The sequence below is a fragment of the Meleagris gallopavo genome, chromosome 9 (genome assembly GCF_905368555.1).
Source record: "Meleagris gallopavo chromosome 9, MGAL_WU_HG_1.1, whole genome shotgun sequence".
In the NCBI taxonomy this organism is placed as follows: domain Eukaryota; kingdom Metazoa; phylum Chordata; class Aves; order Galliformes; family Phasianidae; genus Meleagris; species Meleagris gallopavo.
In genome coordinates this window covers 1,527,924-1,549,684 of record NC_139412.1, presented here as the reverse complement: position 1 = coordinate 1,549,684, position 21,761 = coordinate 1,527,924, and the positions used below count along the sequence as shown (strand labels likewise).

At 58.4% G+C, this 21,761-nt stretch overlaps 1 protein-coding gene across 2 annotated transcripts; it reads left to right on the top strand.

The window, feature by feature from the left end:
* The first annotated feature begins 297 nt into the window (after window positions 1-297).
* On the top strand, window positions 298-21,355 carry BCORL1 (BCL6 corepressor like 1). Of its 2 annotated transcripts, none has more exons than XM_085230415.1 (14): window positions 298-443; window positions 6,784-6,922; window positions 9,116-9,206; window positions 9,477-12,050; window positions 12,362-12,527; window positions 12,747-12,827; window positions 13,007-13,438; window positions 14,545-14,774; window positions 14,886-15,092; window positions 15,184-15,350; window positions 15,827-15,972; window positions 16,882-16,959; window positions 18,918-19,071; window positions 19,828-21,355. In XM_085230415.1, the coding sequence occupies exons 2-14, from the start codon at window positions 6,837-6,839 to the stop codon at window positions 20,102-20,104; spliced, it is 4,689 nt and encodes a 1,562-aa protein (XP_085086541.1). In that variant the 5' UTR covers window positions 298-443; window positions 6,784-6,836; the 3' UTR covers window positions 20,105-21,355. The 2 variants fall into 2 exon arrangements, with proteins under 2 accessions (XP_085086541.1, XP_085086542.1); XM_085230416.1 differs by having other exon boundaries at window positions 299-443; window positions 13,007-13,429.
* The last annotated feature ends 406 nt before the right edge of the window (window positions 21,356-21,761 follow it).

Genomic DNA, 21,761 nt, shown 5'->3' with positions numbered 1-21,761 from the left:
CCAGCCCCCCACCCCCCCTTATCCGCGTCCCTCCCTCCTCCCTCCCTCCTCCCGCCGCGGGCCGTGCCGGGCGCGGAGCCCCCTCCTCCCTCCCTCCCTCGCTCCCTCCCCGCCGCCCGTTCCCTCTCTCCGGACTCGGCCGGCTCCGCACAGCGCCCCCCCCCATCGCGGGCAGGGCGGGCGCGGGGCACGCCGGGAGCTGCAGTCCGCGGGGCGGCGCGGCGGGCGGCGGGGCGCGGCGGGCGGACTACGGCTCCCGTCATCCCCCGCGGCGGCGGCGGCTCGCTCTCGCCCTCACACTCCGGCTGCCGCTGCCAGTGTCTCCGCCGCCGCCGAACCGCCGCTCGCCGCGCCGCGGTCCGACCCGCCGCCTCCTCCGGGCAGGGGCCCGCCTCGCCCCGCCGCTCTCCCCGCTCCGCCGCCCGCCTCGTCGAGGGAAACAGGTGCGCGCCCGGCCCCCCAACCGCCGCCCCCCCCCCTTCCCCAGCTCCGCCGCCCCGCGCCGGACGCCCGGCCCCGCTCGCACGGGTAACCCCGGGCCCGTTCGCCCCGCACCCACCGCCGGGGGCGGGCGGACGGCGGCGAGCGGACGGCCCCGCGCGGCCCTCGGACGGGGGTCTCCATGGAAACCGGTCCCGGGACGGCGGGCGGGGGGGGGTGCCGAGGGGGTGGGGGGGGGTTGGCAGCGTCCCGCTGCGGGACGGCGGCGGGCGGGGGCGGCGCGCGGTGACAGCGGCGGTGCCGCTCCGCTCCGTGTGCCCCGCGACGGCGCCGCGTGCCGCTGCCCGACCCCGCGCGGAGGATCCGGCGCCGACACACCGAACACCGGCGGCACCTGCCGCTGCCGGGGGGTCCCGGGGCCGAACGGGGCGGGGCGCGGCTCTCGCTGTGCGGCGCGGCACGGCGGTGGCGGTGGGACGGCGGCCGCTCCGCGCGGAGTTTGGCGGCGTGGCCGCGGAGGAAAGTCCCGGTGGCGGCGCGGCCCCGCTCGGTGGCGGAAGGGCCCTCCTCGGGGACGGCGCCCCACGTCCGGGGCTGCCCCTGCCCCGGGGAGCGGCCTCGGGGAACAACTGTTGAGCGGCGGCGGGGCCTGCGCCGAGGGGGGCCCGGGCGGACCCCCCCCAACGGCGGGGCGGTGCGGGGTGGGGCGGGTGGGGGCCGAGCCTCGGCGCTGCCCCCGCTGCGGCCCCGCGGCTCCGGGCGGGAGGGGCCGTACCCGAGGTGCGCGGCGGCGGCGGCGGCGGCGGGACCGGAGCGGCGCTTCCTGCCGGGAGGGCAGAGCGGAGCTCCGGCGCCGTGTCCGCAGCCGGCATCCCGACCGCCGCTCTCAGGGCTCTCCCCGCCTCCTCTCCCGAGCGCAGCCCTCGGGGAAGGGCACCGTTTGTGCTCTCTCCGAGCATCCGCTGCCGAGGAGCGCCGTTCTCCGTGGGTGCTGCGGGGGCACCGCCTTCCCCGCGTCCCGCACCGCTGTCGGCCGTCGGCTCTCTCCGAGGCCGCAGTTCCGTGCTGCAGGGCCGGGCTGCTCGCCGTGCCGTGCACGACGTGGGCCTTTTAACGTCTCTTTGCAGATATTCCCCAGCCCCTTCGCGGCGTTTTCTCTCCCCGTCCCTTTAAAGACCCGCTCCTGCCGCGGGGACAGCGCGATGCTCGCTGTTGTCCGGCAGCTGTAGCTTGCAGGAACCGACGTGCAGCAAACTTTATTTTATTCCACACGAGGATGGATTTTCTTTATTTTCTTCTCTCTCTCTTTTTTTTTTTTTCCCCTTTTCCCTCCCAATTCATCACGCCGAGTATCTATAATTACTCGCGGTGCTGCTGTGTCTTTAAAGCAGCTTAAGCAAATGCGTTGAGCAAAGCCTGGCTCAGCACCGCAGCGCTCCGGGGCTCCACGCAGCCCGGGGGATCCCAAACCCGGCGGGGTCGGGGCTGCACTCTGTACTTTGTGCCCACCGAGCCAGGCTGGGGCCGATCCCTGCTGGCTGCTGGTGCCACGCTACTGCTGCTCAGTCCTGCTGCAATTCGTTGCTTTTCTCACCTATTTTTCTCCCATTGATGCCCCATGTAGGTCCTGGGAGAGGACCATCGCGATTGGTTTTTCTTTTTAAATTCTTTTTGCACGCAGTTCTCTTGAAAAGGTTTTTCTGAGCTGCTGCTCAGGGCTGAATTCCCTCTGGGGCGCCAGGGGCAGCTTTGGCTCCAGACCTCTGCACCTCAAATGGACGCCCGACAATCGCATCTAAAAGCAAATATAATTTCTCGCCCCTGTTACTAATGGCAACGAAGATTGCCAAAGTGAACAAACTCTCAGGAGTGAGTGAGGCCGTCCCCGTGGATGCACATCGCTTCCTCCCTGCCCGTCCGTGCCCCACCGAGGGGCAGCTCCACTGCTTTGGCTCTCATCGATGGCAGCAGCTCGTGGTGAACGCAGTGCAGGCAGGGAGTCACTCCTGGGTTCCCCACATCCAGGACTGCTTTACGTTTTTGAGTCATCGGGGTGGGAAAAAGTGGCATTCTGGGTTTTGCTCCTCTCCTGGATCGTGTTCCAAAGGTGTCTCCCTGGGTGTGTTTCCAGGGTCAAAGTGCATCCCGCCGGCTGCCCACAGTGCCCCCTGGCCAGCCGTGCTGCGCAGCGCTCCCGGTACCAGCAGCCACGTCCTCCTGCTTTCGTGCTGCAGAGGGATGTGCCGGACTCGTGCCGCGTGCTCAGATGGGAAAAGCTCCTTCCCTTTTCCCTTTTCCCTCTTCCCTTCCCTCCCTCCGTGTCCCAGTTATGCGGCGTTTCGCCGTGCTCGGCCCCCATCTGGCCGCATCCCTTTGTCTGCGTCGCACCAACTTCGCACCGCCGCAACCCAAAGCTCAGCACGGGGCTCTGCGGGGCTCTGTGGGGCTGCTGCTGCTCACCCGGGGGAGCTCTCTGCAATTCACAGCCCCGCTGCTGTCAGCGCTGCGCATCGCGGCTCACCGGGGCTTTGCTCGATGGTGCTGTGCAGCTCTCAGCCCTGCCCGGAGGTTGGGTTTGGGGCAGCCCTGCGGGGGGTTTTGGGGGCTGCTGAAGTGTGTTGGTGTCTGTCGGCTCCTGCCTGGCTGAGGCAGGGTGGTGGTGATCGGCGGGCGCGTAGCTTGTGCTGCAGTGCTAGGGTTAGGGAGAGGGAAGGTGAGCGTCTCAAAATCTGAGCCATTTTAGGATGGAGCTTGTTGGGGGGTGAAGCTATCACTGGCCTGAAGCTGAATGCATTCACGGTGTTAAGAAGAGGCTGGCATGAGGAGTGGGGAAATGCAGCCACTCCGTTCCCTCCTGCATGGGTGCACCCAGGGCGCTGCAGCGCAGAGTGCTCAGAGCCAGCGGTGCCAGATGTGCTTTGTGGCTGTCACACACCTCTGCTGTGCTAATGCCAGAGTGGGAAGTGCCATGCGGGGGGCAAAAACTGCGTTAGGAAACCTCAGCCCAAGCAGCTCGAATCAGGATCGCAGAGGATGAGGAGCAGGGCTGCTGGCAGTGCGAGGGGCTCGGCTCAGCGGCAGGGAGCTGATGGGAGAAGCTGGGAGCAGCCCATCCACCATCCCCAGCTCGGCCTGTGCTGCAGCTGCAGTTGTCCTGGCGCTGCAGGGGGATTTCTCTTAGGTGGTTTTTAGAAAGGATCTGTTCCCAAAGAACTTCATCTCAGGGAAGTTGTTTCCAGGCTGTGTTGCAGAGGAGAGAGTTGTGTCTTGGCTCAGTCCAAGGGGACTGCCAGGCACAGTGAGCTAGGTGCTGGCTTGAGCAGAGCGTGCTTCTCCTGCAGCAGAGACATCTTCTGCTGTGCTGATCTGGAGACTGGTTTGCGCTGTGGTGTCCTGTCCAGCTGCAGGGCAGTGAGGGGGTTTGGCATAGGGAATAAAGAGCCCCTTTGCTCTTGGTGAATGTAATCCGTCCGCGTTAGTTTCATTGAGCATCTCTTGCAGGGTTTGATGTTGGAGGCAGTGTTCAGCCCTTTTCTCACCAGCAATTCTAGAGCATGTTTTGTTTGGAGATGTGAAGGAGCTTTGGTATCATGCAACAAGCTTCTCTCCAAGCAGAATGGGATGTTGATGGTCTTCTTTCATTCTAAACTCGTTTTCTTTGGAGTTAATTAGAATTGGCTGGGCACCTATTTAGCTACATCAAAATAAAGCTGTGGTTTCATATACGCTTCTCTTGGCAGAGGTGCTGGATTAAACGGATTCTGTGCCAGGCTGCGCCCTCTCTCCCTCCTGGTGAACCCGATCTGAGAGCTGCTGTGGGCCAAAATCCTTCCAGGCAGGGAAGAAACCCACAGCACTGGTTTGAAACACAGATGTTCTCCCAGGTTGGGCTCACCTTGCAGTGCCAATGGAAGGAGTGAGGGGACAGAAGGGCTTCAGTAGTTCCTTCTGCTCCGAGGGTACATGAAAGCATGCCTACTTGCATTCTCCAGGGGTTCTGCCAGTTTAATTACAGCCGTTTAAAGTTGTTTCGAGCTGAACCGGTGCAGATGAGAGGTTGTCTTGTGTTGACTCCACTCAAGGTCTCCTTGGGTGCTTGGCCCTGCTCTGCCCGTTGCACACTGCAGCTGCTCCTACCCGGGTTTCTCAGACATCCTCCCTGTCTGTGCTCTGAAGGATGCTCCTCTTTCGCTGGTCGCTCCCGTTTGTGTTGGAGAGCACGTCTGTCATTCTCTCCATATTGAATTCCTTTTCCTCGAGTTGAAAACTCGATTTTTTTTTTTTTCTCTCTTCTGTTCCTTCTGGCTCCCTGCGGAATGCCTGTCTTTGGCACATGTCCCGTGTCGTCCGTAGAGGGTAGAGGCCAAGAATTCACGAAGCAGGGGCTGTGCTTGTTCTCCTGCCTCTCCTCTGGTGGCCGTCCTGCTCTGTCAGCCAGCTCTTACTCGAGCACTCCAAACGTGCCATCCCTCCCCGCTCCCCACACCGCCTTGTCCCTGCTTTTCCCTCACCAGACCCATTCTCAGACCACGCTCTGTGCTTGTTTTGATGCTCCAGCTCTTCTCTGAACTCCTGTCCCGCCTTGCACAGCCCCTTTCCCACTCACACAGTGGATCCCTTTCCATCTCTCCCAACCCATCAGCCCCACCGCCGTGCTCGGGGGCAGAACCGTCCTCCTGCCCTTCTTTCAGTTTAGCCTAAGATGGTGAAATCCCCACAGATTGTTTGTTCCCCTATTTCCTTTATGTTGCATTTCACTCCAAGCATCGCAAGACTCCTCCCCTTCCTGCTCCAAGCCACCTCTCATTCTCTTTGGGTATGACCCTGCTCTCTGCCTCAGAACCTGCCCTGCTCCCCTTCCACCACACAGCCCTTCTCCCCCTGCACCGTGTGCCCTTGGTTGGACGTTCCCCTCTTATCCTGACTCCCAGTTTCCATGGCTTTGCTCAGATCTGTGTTCATATGTGTGGATTTGTCTGTCGCTTTTTTTTTTTTTTTTTTTGCAAGCAAACTGCCCTGTCCCTGTTTCTCCTATGGCCCTGCTGTTCTGTTTCTGGATGTTCCCCACTGGCACACGGGCTGAGGAGGGGATAACTGGCAGCAGCTGTGCTCAGAGGGCATATTCAGCCCGGCCTGTACATCCCTGCACTGATCTCAGCATCGTGCATGCTGCTTCTGGTCTCATCCAGAGCTCGTGTCCCCAGGAGTTTGTCAGGGCAAAGACAGCCGAGCGAGGCTGGGGGTGACGTGCTGCTTTTAGCCTCTCCCTGCTCTCACCGCTGCACCGAGGACGCCCGGTGCCTCTGCCAGCTTTCCCTTCGTGTGTCCAGAATGCCTTTGTATCGAGAACCTCTCGGACAGCATCTCTGCCCTTCGCGGTCCGTCCTCCCTGCTCGCTTCCACCTCGCCCTCCGCTTAGCGCAGGGGATCCTCTCCTCCCTCCTTCCTCGCGTTTTCCCTGACACGACTCCAGCAGCAAAGCTGCCTTAATGCTCGAGCACCCAGCGCCGCACGATTGGCTGTAACATCCTCCCCCGAAAGCTCCACCCCGCCGACGGTGCGTCTCGGATGCTCGCAAGTCTCTGGATTTCCTCCTGTTTTCTACCCGTAACACCGCCGAACACCATCATCCCCTCCGCAGCGCACCGAGGGGACGCCCGCTGGATGACACGTTGGTGGCACAGTTGGCAATCCTCCGCCCCCTCCTCCCGCATCCCCCCCCCGGCTTCTTCCCCGTTTGAGGTTTTCCCCGCTGAGCCCGGCACGTCCTGCTTTATCAACGTAATGCGAAGCCTCGGGGAGGGGTCAGCGTTCTAACAGCCGTCCGCTTGGGTGCAGCTCTGTCCGGGCTCACTGCCCTGCGCTGGAGACCTCTGGGGTGGGGAGAAAAGCAGGGGGGTCTTGCAAGAGTGATGTATGCGTGTGTGAAGATCATAGGATCACAGAACGGCTGGGCTGGAAGGGACCTCGATGCCCACACAGTCCCAACCCCTGTACCGTGGGCTGGGTGCCTCCTCCAGCCCAGCACCCACCCGTGGCCTCGGGCACCTCGGGGACGGGGCATCCCCAGCTCTGGGCAGCACGGCCTCACCAATGGCTGTGTGAAGCTCTCGAGGTAGCCTGAGGCTTTGGCAACCAAGTTGGTTAGTGTGAGGATGGGCAGATCCTATCCCGAGGCGCTGCTTATTCCCTCCAGCCCTCGTTCAGGCAGATGTGGATCATCTCAGGCATCGTGCTCGCTCTGCCTGGCGATGGAGCTGGGGATAAATGTGGATGCCAGCGTCCTACAAGAGTCACCAATTCTCTGTTTTATGCTTTTTTTTTCTTTTTTTTTTCCTGCAGGCAGAGTGGCCCCTCGAGCCCCAGCAGGTCCCGGTTGGTGACGAGCAGCTGTCATGATCTCTACGGCACCTCTCTATAGCGGGGTGCACAACTGGACCAGCACAGAGCGGATTCGCATGTGTGGCCTCAACGAGGAGAGGTGAGGTGCGTGGGAGGCTCGGTGGGCCCAGGAGAGGCAGGAAGGGATGCAGAGATGCAGAGAGGCTGCAGGAATGGAAATGGTGCTGGTGTGGCTGATTTTACCGGGGAATCAGGCTGGGGGATGAGGAGCGTTGCTCTCCAGAGTGCTCACCAACTGTGCGCGCTTACATGGGTGCACTGTGCACACGGTGTTGGCATCGTCACTTGTGCTGTTAAGTGTTAGGGGAGGAGAAGAGCTTGACCCACCGCGAGCCAAGCTGCTAAGAAGAGCTTTCAGTGACCCAGGAGGGTGAGTGCAGAGCGCACGATTAGATGGGAGAGTTGTGACATGCCACCAACCAAATAGGAGATTAGGGAGGATTAGTGGCCGGGAGGCAGAATTGATCAAGGCCGGTTCCTGGCCTGTCCCATGGCTTGGCGTCGCCTTTTATTTCCGCCGCCTTGGGGTCTCGTTCTCACAACCAACGGGTCGGGTCGGCAGCTTCCTCAGAGCTGCGCACTGCTGGAGGCAGGCGGGTTTCGGGGCTTGCGGGCGGTGTGCGCAGCTCTCCCCGCTGCCGGAGCGGAGGCTTTTGGCAGCAAAGCCTCCAGCAGGCGGGCAGGGTGGCGGGACAGGGGAGACTTCAGGCTCTCTCGCGGGGCAGAAAAGCAGACAGAGATCATCTCCGTGCCTCAGCCCCGCCGTGCAGCCCTCAGATAAGAGCTGTCGGATGGCGCTGCCTTTCCTAAACCGCTCGGAGCTGCCCCTGCTCCTAACGAACACCCCGGAGCGTCGCGGCGGGCGGCGCTTTGTCCCAGCCCTCGGCCTCGGGGAGGGCGGAACGGCCGGGGCACCGCCGCCTCCGAGCCGGCCCCAAGCCGACCGGCCGTCCCCGGGCACGCGGCGGGGATGAAGACCGCGCGGCGGCGGCGCCTTCGGGGCCGCGGGACGCCCGACGCGGCCCGGCGGCGAGGCTCGTGGCCGCGGCCCAACCCGCCGGCTCGAGGCCTGGGCCTGCGGGGCCCCGGACCGGGCGGGGCGGCCGCCCGCTGCCCGGCTCCGCTCGCCGCCTGCCCTCGGGCGCCCCCTGCCGCCGCTCCCGCCGCCCGCCGGGGTGGAGCTCGGCCTCGGCGTCGCGCTGGGCCCGGCCCGGCCCGGCCCGGCCCGCGGAGCGCCCGGCTCGGCTGTCATCTGCGGAGCGCTGCGGAAACGCGATCTGCCCCGTCCCGTTATTAATAACGACCCGCCGGAACCTTCGGTGGCCCGGCCGAACGGGGAAGGCGAGGGGACGGAAATGTCCGGGCTGCGTGTGGGGAGGCTGGGCGGGTCCACGAGGCTTTGGGATGGGGCGACCGCCAGGCCTTCAGCCCGGCCCCGTCCCGCCGTCCGTCCCGCCGTCCGTGCCACCCGTGTGAGGCTGCCCAGAGCCGCTCCTGATGCCCGCGCTGAGATGTGGGGCCTGCGGATGGGGCTGGCAGCATCCTCTGGTTGTTGTGGAAGTGTGTGGCGTCAGGAGGGCAGAAACAGAAGCAGTGTGGGGGCTCTTGAGGTCCCTTCCAGCCCCTGCAGTTCTGTCATCAGCGAAACCTGAAATCGAGTTCTTTGATCCTGATAGTAGCGCTCGTCTGTAACGGGGCTCGGTCAGAACAAGGCTGGAAGTTGCCTTAAATACGTAAATAGAGCATGTGAGCGCTGCCTGCTCCTCTGTCAGATCATAAGGACAGCCGTGTGCTCGGTGCATCCCATCTCTGTGGATCCTTGTTCTGAGTTCACACTCTGCACTCAGGAAGGTTCTGGCCAGCAGGATGGGTGGCTGCGGGATGGGCTGTGCAGCTCGCAGACCCAGCTGCTGGGCTGGGACAGCAGGAATGTGTCTGGGAGGCAGAGGAACAGGACAGGATGTATGTCCTCTGAGGAGGACAGGGCTGGAAGTGTGTGGTGGAACAGAAGGGGAGATGGAGGGGACAGGAGCAGGTGAATGGAGCCCTATGGGAGGGAGAGGACAGTGATGGACAGCAGTGCTGCTCGTCCCCACAGTCCTGCAGTGGTCAGCCCCCACTGCTGTTGTGGGAGGTGTAAGGTGCAGCGAGCTCATGGCTGTCTGGAGCATGCTTGTCAGCTGTTCTGCTGTCCCGTGTGGGGACAGGGAAGGTTAGGATGCTAGGAGAGCATCCTGGGGTTTTGTAACACTATGTCTTATTCCCCCTTTAGGAGAGCCCCACTTTCTGATGAGGAGTCTAAAACCAGCAGCTCCCAGCATTTGGGATCTCAAGAGTTTTGCGTCAGTAGCAGCCTTTCCAAGGTGAGCTCCATTTGTGCCCATCCAGGTTCTCTGGGAAGGCCTTTCTCTGATGGAACAGGTCAGGCAAGAGCACCTGCCCTCATGGGTCCTGCAGACCTCCTCTTGAGAGGGCTGCAGCAACGGGCACAAGGGGCAAACAACTCTCCAGGTTAGAAGGAGCATCGGCTGGCCTCTGCCTCCTCAGGGCAGGGCTGGAGAGTAGGTCCTGTCTGCTTTGCTAGGAGCTGCTTCCACAACTTTTCGGGATTGTTTTCTCCCTTCTTGTTGCAGGTGGAGCTCACAGCAGTCAGCAGTGGTGGCAGCAGTGCCCAGGATGCAAGTGGCAAGGTGGAGGAAAAGATTGGACCCAAACTGGAAGAGCAGCCACCTGATCCTAACCCAAACCCAGAGTGTGTGGGAAAGACTGTGAAAGACGATGTCCAGGGCCCTCTGGCGAGCCAGGGGGATGGCAGAGGGCAGGAGCCTGCAGTCCCCCAAGCTGCTGAGCCGGAGAGCAGCAGTGCTGATGTTGCGGGGATGCCTGCAGATCCTTCCAGCGACAAGCAGGCTGACGTTCCTCCCATCTGCTCTGTGGCTCCAGAGAATGAGGCAGCTGGGAAGGAGAAAACCACCCCAAGCACTGGAGCGCAAGGGCCAGCAGTGCTGGCGGAAGGGACGTTATCCGTGGTCGCCACCAGCTGCAGCACCTCAGCCTCCACACCTGCAACTTTTACGTTGAGTCGAGTGTGCTTTCCCACATCTCAGGCCCCCGCTATGCACAAAGTGCCCCTGTCCTTTCAGCCTGGGACGGTCCTGAGCCCGAACCAGCCGCTAGTGTACATCCCGCCGCCCAGCTGCGGGCAGCCGCTCACCGTGGCCACGCTTCCAAGCACTTTGGGGGTCTCCTCCACGCTCACCCTTCCCGTCCTGCCTTCCTACCTGCCCGAGCGCTGCGTGCCAGGCATCATTGCTTCCCCGGAGCTGCGTTCCTACCCTTACACCTTCTCTGTCACCAGACCCTTGGCTTCAGATGCCAAAGTGGTGTCGGTGGAGGTGAATCAGCTGAGCTGCTCTTCGCCCTCAGGTGGAAGCGGTGCCCAGACCGCTGCCGAGGGCGCTCCCTCGTCCACAGCTGGCCCTGCCCTGTCGTCCAGCCAGCCTCTGCCGGCAGCACCGTGTGGAAGCGCTGCTCCCTCTTCTGGCACCGGCACACAAGCCAGAGCAGCGGCAGCTCCCGAGCCGCACGCACCAGGGGCGGCGACTTCGCTTTCGCCTCTGAAGTCCCCTCCGCAGCTGGAGCGTGAGATGGTCTCCTCTCCGGAGTGCAGCGAGATGCCTCTCGATCTCTCCTCCAAGTCCAATCGCCAGAAGCTGCCTCCACCCAGCCAACGCAAAACCCCTCCGATGCCCATCCTCACCCCCGTGCACACCAGCGGCAAAGCACTTCTCACCACGGTCCTGTCCAAGTCCCAGCGCGCGGCACAGAGCGCGGGCAGCAGCGTCACCTCGTGTCTCAGCACCACCGCGCCCTTCGTCATCTTCCCCGAGTTCCTGCGGAACAGAGAGCAGGGCTCCTGGGTGAAGAACACCACTCTCATCAGCACCATTCCAGGCACCTACGTGGGCGTTGCCAACCCCGTGCCCGCCTCGCTGCTGCTCAGCAAGGACCCCTGCGTGAGCTTCAGCAGGGACCCCCACCACCTTCCCAAGCAGGAGCCGATTTCCATCATCGATCAGGGAGAGCCCCGAAGCGCTGGGGTTCCCTGCGGGAAGAAAGCCAACCAGGCGGGCACGGAGAGACAGCAGGATCCTGCCAAGAGACTGCTTCATGGCAGAGTTGCTCCGGGAGCTCCTTTGTGTCAATCCAAGGACATCTCCACCTGGAATCCTGTCCAGGGGAGCGTGTACCCACGATGCCCTGTGAATGGCAAACCTTCCAATCCTCAGCTTTTGCCTCTCGGCTGGTCTCCTTATCATCAGACCCCTCTGCTTTCGATCGGCATCTCCACCACGGGGCAGCTGCCCCCAAACCCCAACAGCTCCTGTAAGCCCGCTGGCACAGGTGAGCTCCCCACGTTCCTGAGTGTGCAGCCTACAGAGCCCAGCGCGGCGGCCCAGAGCCTGCCTGAGGGGCTGCCCAGGCTCCCACCTGCGGAGTGCGAAGCTGCATCCAAGAGCAACAAGAGCTGCCGACCCCTGCCCAAACCTGGCGAGGAGCAGGACAGTGCCATCCCTTTGAACACAGGTCCATCTCCTCAAACCAGCACTTTGGATGCAAAAGGAGGAAAGGGGAAGCCGGACAACCCTTCGAAGAGTCAAGAGCATGAGGAGCCGGAGGCTGACTCCAGTAAGGAGGGCGTTGTGCAGACTGAGGCTCCCCAGGGGAGCTGCAGCCTCAAGCAGTCGGATGCAAAGCCTAAAAACCAAGTGTTAGCTGCATACCTGTCGCACGACGTGCCCGTGGTTGGGCAACAAGCCCTGCGGGTGGTTCCAGAGGTACCTGCAGCACCCGTAGAGAATCAGCACAAGGAGCCAGGCTGTGAAGGCTCCCAGCAGCCTCCAGCTGCAGAGCCCCTCCAGTGCACACATCAGGTGGATCTATGCAGGGTGAAGAAGGAGCGCGTGGAGAGCGATGTGTCGTTGCCTTCGGTGACTTGCTTGCGAGCTGGGGCTGCTCCCCAGGCCTTGGCAGAGGCCAAGCTCACAGCAGCAGGCCAGGTCAAGCAAGAGAGTGGCACACGCTGCAAGTCCAAGCGGCAGCACGACGGCGATGCCAGGCAGGTGCAAAAGAGACTGAAGTGCAAAGCGCAGGATGGCGAGGAGCCCCCGAGCAAATCAGGGAGCCAGAGTGTGCATGGCCGGAAGGTGGGTGAGGTTGGCTGGAGCTGGGGCTATGGGGTCATGGTTGTGAGGCTGGGGGTGAGGCGGGAGCTCTGCTGGGCTAGGACAGCTGAGTGCACGGGGCTTTCTACCCATGCTCTTTGGCGTTGTCTTGCAGTGGATTCACGTCTGAAACATCTGGGTCTGTACGTAACAGAACAAAATGGATCTGGGGTGTCAAAAATGCCGGAGGGCACCAGCATTATGAGTGGGGGTGGTCTTTTGTCCCTCCTCCTTTGCTCCTCCAGCACTGTTAGTCACAAGCTCAAGCTTCAGTCTGTGTCCTCCATTCGCAGTGGCGAAAACACCACGACAATCTGCACGAGCTCAGCAAGCGAGAGGGCCGAAGTGGCCTGGGATCAGTGAGTGATCACAACAGCCTCAGGGTAAAGCGTAAGCGCAGGAGGCCGACGAAGACAGAGTTCCCTTCTCCCGAGCACCGTGGGGACAGCCACGAGGAAGGTACTGCTGTCAAAGGCGGTGTGTTCTCACGGGGTCGGGTTGTGGCAGTTTGGGTTGTGCTAATGCTGTGGGGCCGAGCTGTTGTTGTCCTGAAGCTGAATGGCCTCTGAAGCTGGTGGCTTCCCACTGCAAACTGGGATCCTAACAGAGCTTTCCAGGCCAGCAGATGTGTGAGCAGAGATCTGTGACGTACTTCTCAAAGGGTGGTTTTCCCCGCAGGTTACCTTGAGAAGAAGCCCAAGAACAACTTCCGTGACTTCATCCCAGTGGTGCTGAGCAGTCGGACGCGCAGCCAGTCGGGTGAGTTGGTGCCAAGCACTGGGATAGCCCTGCCAGGAGAACTGGGTGCTTCACCTCATGGGTGGACTATGAGCTTTTCCCTCTTCACGTGGCTCTGTGCCCGTCTTCTGTCCTGCCTGGCGGGGATTTTCCTGTAGATGGCCTTGCCTTTTTTGACACTTGTTTCCACTTTTGTGCAGGAAGCGTTGCTGGCTCTTCTGCTAGCGTGATGGGAGAATGTGATGTGACCAGTCAGGATATTTTACCTTTGCTGGAGGAGGATGAGGAAGAAGAGGAGGAGGAAGAGGAGGAAGAGATATCCTTGAAACGTCGCAAGCTGCGGAAATCCCACCAGGCATCGCGTTATCACAGCCACAGGGCCAGGGACAGGTCTGTGTCTGAGAGGAGCAGCTGTCATGCGAGGAGGAGCCGGGAGCTGCCCTGGAGAGTGGATGCACCCAGGCAGCTGTGGGAGCCCAACGAGGAGGAGGAGGATGACAGCCACATCAAAAGAAAGAAAAGGAGACGACAGAAAAGCCGGAGATACCAGACTGGGGAATATCTGACCGAAAGGGAGGAAGAGCGGGTGGGCTTCCCTCACAGGAGGCGAAAATCCAAAGCAGGTATGACAGGTATGGGCTGGGAAGGGATTTCTGGAACCAGGTCAGGGCCCAAGGCTTTCAGTTTTATTCCCTCTAAAGGATGATGGGGTTTTGTCACTGCAGTAGGGACAGTGATCTTGATGTCCGCAGTCTGGGCTGCTCCGCAGATCAGCCAGGCTTTCTGCAGTTCATTTATGGGCCTCGTGGCCGTGAGTTTGATTCAATCCTTTCTGGTCCCGCTGATGGCAACTGCCTCCACCACCTCCGGGTGGCAGCAAAGCCCTGAAGTTCCCCCCTTGCTGTGCAGAGCACTTCTTCCTTCCGTGTGTTTTTTAACTGCTCTCTTACTCATTTCATCCAGTGCCCCTAAGTCTTGCTCGACAGGATGGAGTGAACAAGGTTCCTCTATTCAGCTGGTGCACCCTTTTGTGGGTTTGTTGTTGTTTTTTTGCAAGCTTCAGCCACGTCCTTTCAACCATCTCCTCACCAGCCCTTAGTGTCCTTGCTATGGGGTGTTGCTATTTCAGTGAAGCAGAGTGCATGTCCTTGTGTGGTGTGTTGGGTTCTGCAGCTCTGTGTAACGAAAGCAAGAAAGGCTTGGATTTCCCCCGAGGCATCCTGGTGCTTCCCACCTGTCTGCAAGTCAAACTGCAACTTTAAAGTGCAACTTAAGTTAAGGGGAAGGCATGAGAGGGTGAGGCAGGGTCTGCTTTTGTAGGCAGCAGAGTGACTGTTCACGGGTGCCTGGATGTCCTGTCTGTCCAGAGGGTATCCCACAGGGGTCCCACTTGGCCCTGGAGATAGGAGGGGATGCACCGTATGGCAGCACACAGTTAGCAGGCCACTGGGAAGCAGGCTGGGTTCCTTGACTGTTAGAGCTAATGAGAAACCCCAGTGAGTCATGTGGAAATCCCAGAGCTCGGTAGGCTTGGTCTTTCCAGCCCATGCTGTTGTATTTCATGTGCCCACGCTGAGTCCATCCACGATGGAGAAGATTTGCATATTCATTGCATGTGACTCTCTACCACGGGTCTGTGTTTCTGGGTGTGCAGCCAGCAGGGAGCTGAGGTTTGGTTTGACTGGTGGCAAAGGTGTCCTGTACCTACGGAATTTCCTCATTCCCATTTCTCCCGCAGATTTTAGGTACCGAAAGCAGAAGGAGTCAGCGCAGGGTAAAAGCACAGAGCTAAGGCTGAGGAGCAGGCTTTCCCCATCCCCCCGGAAATCTCAAGGACGCCCAGACTTTCGGAACGGCTTCTTCTTGGAGCACTCAGACAGCTCTCCTGTCCAGGAAGAGCTGGAGAAACCATCAGGAAAACGCAAATGTAAAACCAAACACCTGGCAGGGATCTGCGATGAGGGAAAGGTATGGCTTGGACAGACAAGGGGAAAGTGGGTGGGGAGAAATGAGGGTGGCTCCCATCACGTCAGTAAGCCAGGTCAGTGTGTGCCAAGGTTGTCCTGCTTTTTTCTCCAGGTGAAAGGACGCTGGAGCCAGCCCAAAACGCACTCTCCGAAGAAGCCCCAGGACTCGTGGCCTCTCTGTAAATCCCATCGTGTCAGCCCAGGGAGCTCCCCTGAGTTGCCTACAGCCCAGCACATTCCTCCTGAGGCACGACGGCTGATAGTGAACAAAAATGCAGGGGAGACCCTCCTGCAGCGAGCAGCTCGCCTGGGCTACAAGGTGAGCCTCGGTGCTGCTGCCCGCCTCGTGTCCCGTGCTGCCTTGCTTTGGTCTGTGTGTGACCAAGCCTGCCACGCTCTTGTTTCTGTAGGACGTGGTGCTCTATTGCCTGCAGAAAAAGAGCAGCGATGTGAACCATCGTGACAACGCTGGCTACACAGCTCTGCACGAGGCCTGTGCGCGAGGCTGGATCGACATCCTGCACATCCTGCTGGAGCACGGCGCCAACGTGAACTGCAGCGCGCAGGATGGCACGAGGCAAGCCAGGAACACGGGGCACTGAGCAGGGCTTGTGTAGTGGAAATGCTGATTCAGGGCCTGAGGCAGTGATGGAGCAGCTGGTGGGAAGGCAGGGCCAACCCAGGGGAGCTCAGGTGCACGCAATGTACTGAGTGATGGAAGGGATGGAGTCAGGATCCACCCCTGCACAGCCCTCATTTAAGGGTTGGCAGTGGAGGTGAGGGCATCTCTTGCTGGAGATCCCTGCCTACCTGAGCCCTTCCAAATGTAAGCAGCTCTTTTCCTTTATTTCTGCATCTATGGCTGCTGCGTTTGGGCTCGTTCTCATTTGCTTTAGCCAAAGACTTTGCCACCCTGCTATTATCATCCCATTGTAGCATTACAGTGTGCTTTTTGGGAAGAGCTGGTGATCATCACTAGATCTGTCTTATCCCAGAACAGATCCTTTGCTATGCCCTCTTTCCCACTCTCTGCTAACACTCCTATCCTTACAGGCCTGTCCATGATGCCGTAGCCAATGACAACCTGGAAACCATGTGGCTTCTACTCTCCTATGGTGCTGATCCCACTCTGGCCACTTACTCCGGGCAGACAGCTGTGAAGCTTGCCACCAGCGACGTGATGAAGCGCTTCCTCTGTGGTGGGTGCCTGGGGGTGGCTGCATTTCCATCCTTCCTGTGTGGCAGCACACAGGACCACGGGTCCAGGTGTCAGAGGGTTTAAAAGTGCCTGAGCAGCCAATGACTAAGTGATTTTTAGCTCTGTCCTGTGTGTTTTTTGTTTGTTTTTTACTACCCAGTGTCTCTAGACTAGCATAACACTTTCCAGTTAAGATTCAAGTATCTTTCTGTTCTCTACTGTACAGGCAGTGCTTTGGTCACATACCTGAAGTCAGCGTAGTGCAGGAGGGTTGGAGACTCTGTTCAGCAGCATCACTTTCTGGTCCTACTGCATAACCCCAAAAGATATACTTTTGTTGCCACACAATGACGCCATCTGCTCTAAAATGGCTCTACCTATGGGGAAGGGCCATCTCTGATGACTGGCTGAAAGTGAAGCGTGCCCACTTTCTGTACTGTTTAAGTAGAAATGAGATAAGTGTCCTGGCTTTTACATAACAGTGAGGCAAAGACAATTAGAGGAGATGGTGGTTCCCAGGTAGATATGAGACAGAAAATCTCCTATTTCTGAAAAGTCTTATTTGCCACTTATCTGTCAGTGCTCCTGCAGGCTTAACTGTACATGCACCTGTTCTGGATGCAGTCTTGGGTGCAAGAAGACCCTAAGAACCTTGCTTTCCAACCCACATCAGTTGTTTTTCCCCACTGGATTCTATTTCATGTTTTCAGGCCAGAGCCGTGCTGCCTTCTGAGTGAGGGTACCCTTCTTGCAAGTAGGTTGTGGTTCAGATTCTGCCGTAATGCCTAACGTTACAGCAGAGAAAAAGAGCAGCAGAGATGGCATGGCTTACTCAGGATCGATGGATATGTATGCCAGGACTGTGGTGTGGCCAGGAGATAAGCATTAACCCTCAATTCTTCCTCTTCAGATTACCTTTCGGATCTCCAGGGGCGCAGTGACGGAGATCCTCGAACAGCGTGGGACTTCTACAGCAGCTCTGTACTTGGTGAGTGCAGCCAACCTGATTTCACTGACAGCAGCAGAGCAGGAGAAGTGTGTCTGTGAGATGTAACACATCATTCTCTCAGTTCTGTCAGCTTCCCTTCCAAGTCACATCTTAGATATCTTGCCACAGTGCTCCATACTGAGAGTTCCCACTGCTCCTGAAAGGGACTTTTTCTTTGATAAGATGCATTTTTGGATCCTTCTGGACTGTTGTCCACGTGCTTTGATGGACACAACTTCAGGACAGTGTGATCAGAGGGCTGGGGCAGCTATCCTATGAGGACAGGTTGTTGAAACAGTTGGGGTCCTTCAACTTGGAGAAGAGAAGGCTCCGGGGGGCTCTTATTGCAGCCTTCCAGTATCTAAAGGGGCTTTCAGAGGTTCAGTTCTTCCAAGTGTCCCTTCCCATTACATGTCACTGAGGGTGGAGGAGAGACCCTAGACCACTGCTCAATCCGTTTCTATTCTTCAAGGCAGGAAAGCTGTCCACAGTTTCCCTTAGGTCTGCGCATTCCTTGGGGCCAAAAGATAATGAGAAAAATGAGAGTGTGAGATCTCTAAGGTCTGGGTATGGTAAACTCATCAGCCTGATGCCCTTCGTGCTCATGTAGCTCTAGAAACAAAGTGCCACTCCAGGGTTTCTTCTGCATTTGGGACTATAATCAGGACTGCTGTGCCTGATTATCTCTGCCTTACATGGGATAGGATGTCCTTGTTTGTGAGTAGCTCTCACTTGGCTAACAGACAGGGCTGAGATGTTGGACCATATTTAGTCCACGTTGAATGCGTTTAATTCTCTTTTTCCTGGGTTGCACAAGAAATGGGATTTTTTTTTTCCAGCCATGGTATTTCAGCTTTGCCCAGCAGTGATCTCAGACCAATATTCACATCCCTTATTTTTGTCCCTTTCTACAGTAACTCTTGAAGATTTAAGCAGCCTGTTTGAACGCACGCCTCCTGTCACCTGCTGTTGTTTCCCTATTAACATTCTTGCTTAGTGCAGTGCATGGATTTTTCTTGGGCAGCACACTTTAAGATATATATATATATATATATATATTTTTAATTATTATTATTTTTTTTTTCAGCCTTTTCTTCTGTGCGTTGTGGTGTTGAGTTTTTTTTTATTATTCTTTTATTTTGCACAAATGGTTTATTTGCTTCTCAGCACATTTAGTCTGCTTTTCTCTATGGAATCTTATCTCTATTATATTCTGGAAGCTTTTGGAGACATATGAACTCAGCAGAATAAAAACAAGCCCAAGGTTTCTGCAAGCCAAAAATCTATGGGGTGATCCTCCGCAGTCATGCTTGTTGTTGTTCTGTTGTTTTTGTGCTCAGATCTGCTGTGCAGTTGGGTAGCACAGCCTGGCAGCCCATATTTAGACACAGTTCCTGGCACACACCTCAGTAACCTGCTGGCGTTGTTGAGAGTGGGATCTGGGTGGTCAGCAAGGAGAGAGCAGTGCCTTCCTTCATGGGATCTGTCCAGATGAAGCATCTCCTCCATTCTTCTCAAGTGGTGCAGGTTCTCCCAGGCTGCAAAGGAGTGAGGGCTGAGGGCGTTTTGGTGAGCCTGATTCTAGGGTGAGCTTGATCCCTGAAAGGAGTGCCAAGTGGATGTGTCTCATTTTGCAGGCAGTGCTTTGTCTCACGTGGGGATCAGTGTCATCCTTCTCTCCGTGTAAGACTTTTCCTACCCTGTCTGCTCACCAAGGGGAGTTTTCAGGCAGCCCTCTGTGCAGAGCAGCTCTGCACTCGCTCTGAGTTTCTCGGAGATGAGGGGCTGCTGGAAGGAGAGCAGGAGGATGCTGGGACTCAGCAGCTGAATTCATTGTGATGTTGTGGGAATGTGCACATGGGACTGCAGTGGCAGCAGTCTGGTTGGGCAGAGCTGCTCCCCGTGGGATGACGGAGTGAAAGTGTGAGCAACACCAACATCTGTTTTTCTTGTTGCAGAGGGAAAAGACAGCATTGGATGCGATCTTCTGCTCAACCCTCCAGGGAGTTCAGACCAGGAGGAAGAGGAACAGGAACCTGACAACTTCATGTTTGAGTTCTCAGACAAGCCACTGCTGCCCAGCTACAACCTCCAAGTGTCTGTATCTCGGGGGTGGGTATCTTCTCCTGGAATGGAGAGCGTTTGAATGACATTGATGCTACATTGGAGGGGTAGGGTGGGAGGTGCTCGTGAGCCTGGAGGTTGCCCTTCAGGTTGGAGTTAATACGAAATGTTCTTGTATTGAAAAAGCATGCATGCTTGAGGAACTCTGGAGAGCCCAAAGTGACTGCTGGCCAAGGAGACAGGCAGGACAGCGTTTCACGTGTGTTACATTTTTGCCCTGTACATTTCAAATCACTTTCCCAGGGGAGAAAAACACCATCATCTTTATTCTGAAGGTAGAGGCACAGGGCCATGGCTGTAGGGCAGCTGCTGATGGGGCACTTCTTGTGGCTCTCTCTCATACCTCCTCATGATGAAGCACAACATACTTACTTTTAGAAAAATGTTGAGGATAGAAACCACTCTTGCTAAGCCCCACATCAGTGAAGCACGTGGAAGACACCAAGGTGTGATTTGATTCTCAGAGGTCCGTCCCTGAGGCGGTCATCTTGGGAAAGAAATCAGAGTGGGATTTATTTGGCCGTGGGCAGGAAGGGAGCGTTGGGCTGAGATGAACCACCCGGCGCAGCCCTGCAGTGACTGCGGTGCCGGGGGACCGGCTTAGGTTGGCTCTCCTGTGGCGTAGATGTGCTTTGAGAAGCCCCAGCCTGGGATTCGTTGGCAGCTAAAAGCCCTGCTGTGATTGCTGCTGGCTGGGAACGCTGCTGCTGCGTTCCCTCATGCGTGACCTTGCTGTCCTCGCAGGCCCTGCAACTGGTTCCTCTTCTCCGACGTGCTGAAGCGGCTGAAGCTGTCCTCCCGCATCTTCCAGGCCCGCTTCCCACACTTTGAGATTGCCACGTTGCCCAGGGCTGAGTTCCAACGCCAGGTGGCCCTCAGCCAGGTGCTGGCCCAGGACGAGGTGCAGGAGAGCCCCGAGCCGGCGCAGGGTGCTGCAGAGACAGTGGAGCTGGTGCACTATGAGCCCGAGCTGCTGCAGCTGCTGGGCTCTGCGGTGGAATACGAGGCGTGGAGCAGCTGACGGGGGCAGATCGCTCCCTGCATCGTGAGGCAATAATAAGGACCAATGGGAAGCAGCCCTCTTCGAGCCAGCGGCAAGGACCTGAGGCTTCGGCCAGCTGATCTCCTCCCGGCGGTGCCTCGGTGCTGGCTGGGGGGAGAGGACGCTGCCTCCAAGGACTTCCTGGGGTTTCTTTGTGACGAGCAGCAGCGGTCGCGGCTCTGGCAGCCCCATCCAGCAGCGGCAGAGGGAGGCGGACCCTCTCTGTGGGGCGTTGCGGGGCAGCGATCGGCTCAAGTTCTGCTGCAGCGTGGGGCAGTGGGTGCCACCGCCCGTCCCCGCCTGACCCCGTGGAACTGCACCTCTCTGTCTGCCCTCCACCCCACCCCCGATGTCTTCCATAGTATTTATTTAATTAGTATTTAATTTGTTACGTTTCCTTTTGTTTTTGCAGTCTGTATCACTGTGATTATGTGAGCTCCGGGCTATGGGACGAGGGCTTCCTCCGGCCCCTCTCCAGCACTCCCCAGGGCCTGCGCTCCCCTGGAGCACCACCCCGAGCTGCAGAACTGGGGTCTGTGGCTCTGGCACCTCGGCTGAGAGCCTGGGGACGGTCCCACCTCTTAGCATTGGAGCTGGCTTCTGCTGAAGGCGCTCTCGCCCGCTCTGCTCCATCCTCACCAGGCTCCTTCCTGTGTTTCGGTCACACTGCTGCTCCCCGCCCCCCAGCAGCTGTCACAGAGGCAGCCCACACTTCCAGCAGCTCAGCCCGGCTGGGGTCTCTCCCCTCTTGCCCTGCACGGTGTCTGCTCAGCCTTTCCCCCTCCTGTGTCGTTGGGAGCAGTTCTACCGGGGAGAGCAGGCACAGGGCAGGGCTGCTGCGCTCCCGGTAGATGGTACAGTTTTATTGTACAGGTGCTAACAGGACTCTGAGGATGGGACAATCTGTTTTTGTTTCAGGTTGTTTTTTTTTGTTTTTTTTTTTTCCTGTCTCTCCTCTGCTCAGCAGTGGGAGCACTGGGTGTTTGGGTTTTTTTTTTTTTTTTTTTTTTTTTGTGTTGTGTTTCTTCCCAGCCAGGGCAGGTGTACCTTTCCCCCTTGGACTCCCAGCTGCTGGCCTCCCCTCACTGGGGTCTGGCCACTCCTTTTTTAAGCCGAGGATTTTTGCCTTTGGGTGTGTATTCTGGCTGCTCTTTCTGATTTCTGTTTTATTATAAGCAACAGGCTGTGGTGTCAAAAACACTTATGTACAGAAAAAAACCTGCATCAGGCCGCCTGTCTCTTGCCTCCTCTTCTTTGTACGGTGCCCAATGTGCCCAGCAGAGCTGTGGGGCTGCAGTGGAGGGAGGGTCTCCAGCCGCCTCCATCAGCCAGAGCCTGGGGAGGGGGATGTGCTGTTGCTAGTGTGAGGGCTGGGGGAGGTCTCTGTGCCTGCTGTTCTCGGGCCCTGGCTCAGTTCTGGGGGGAGCTGCAGCACTGCAGGAGCTGTGCTGGCATTGGCATGCTGCTGCCAGCAGGATGAGACCCAGGACTGCAGCAGTCCCTCACTAACTTGTGTAGGAATGCAATGTGTGCTGTAGCTCCTCACCTGGGTGAGAGCGGCTGCATTCCCCTCCCTGGGACTTGCCAGGGGCAGGAGGAGGAGGCAGCAACGGCTGCCAGCCAGGCTGCCCTCCCC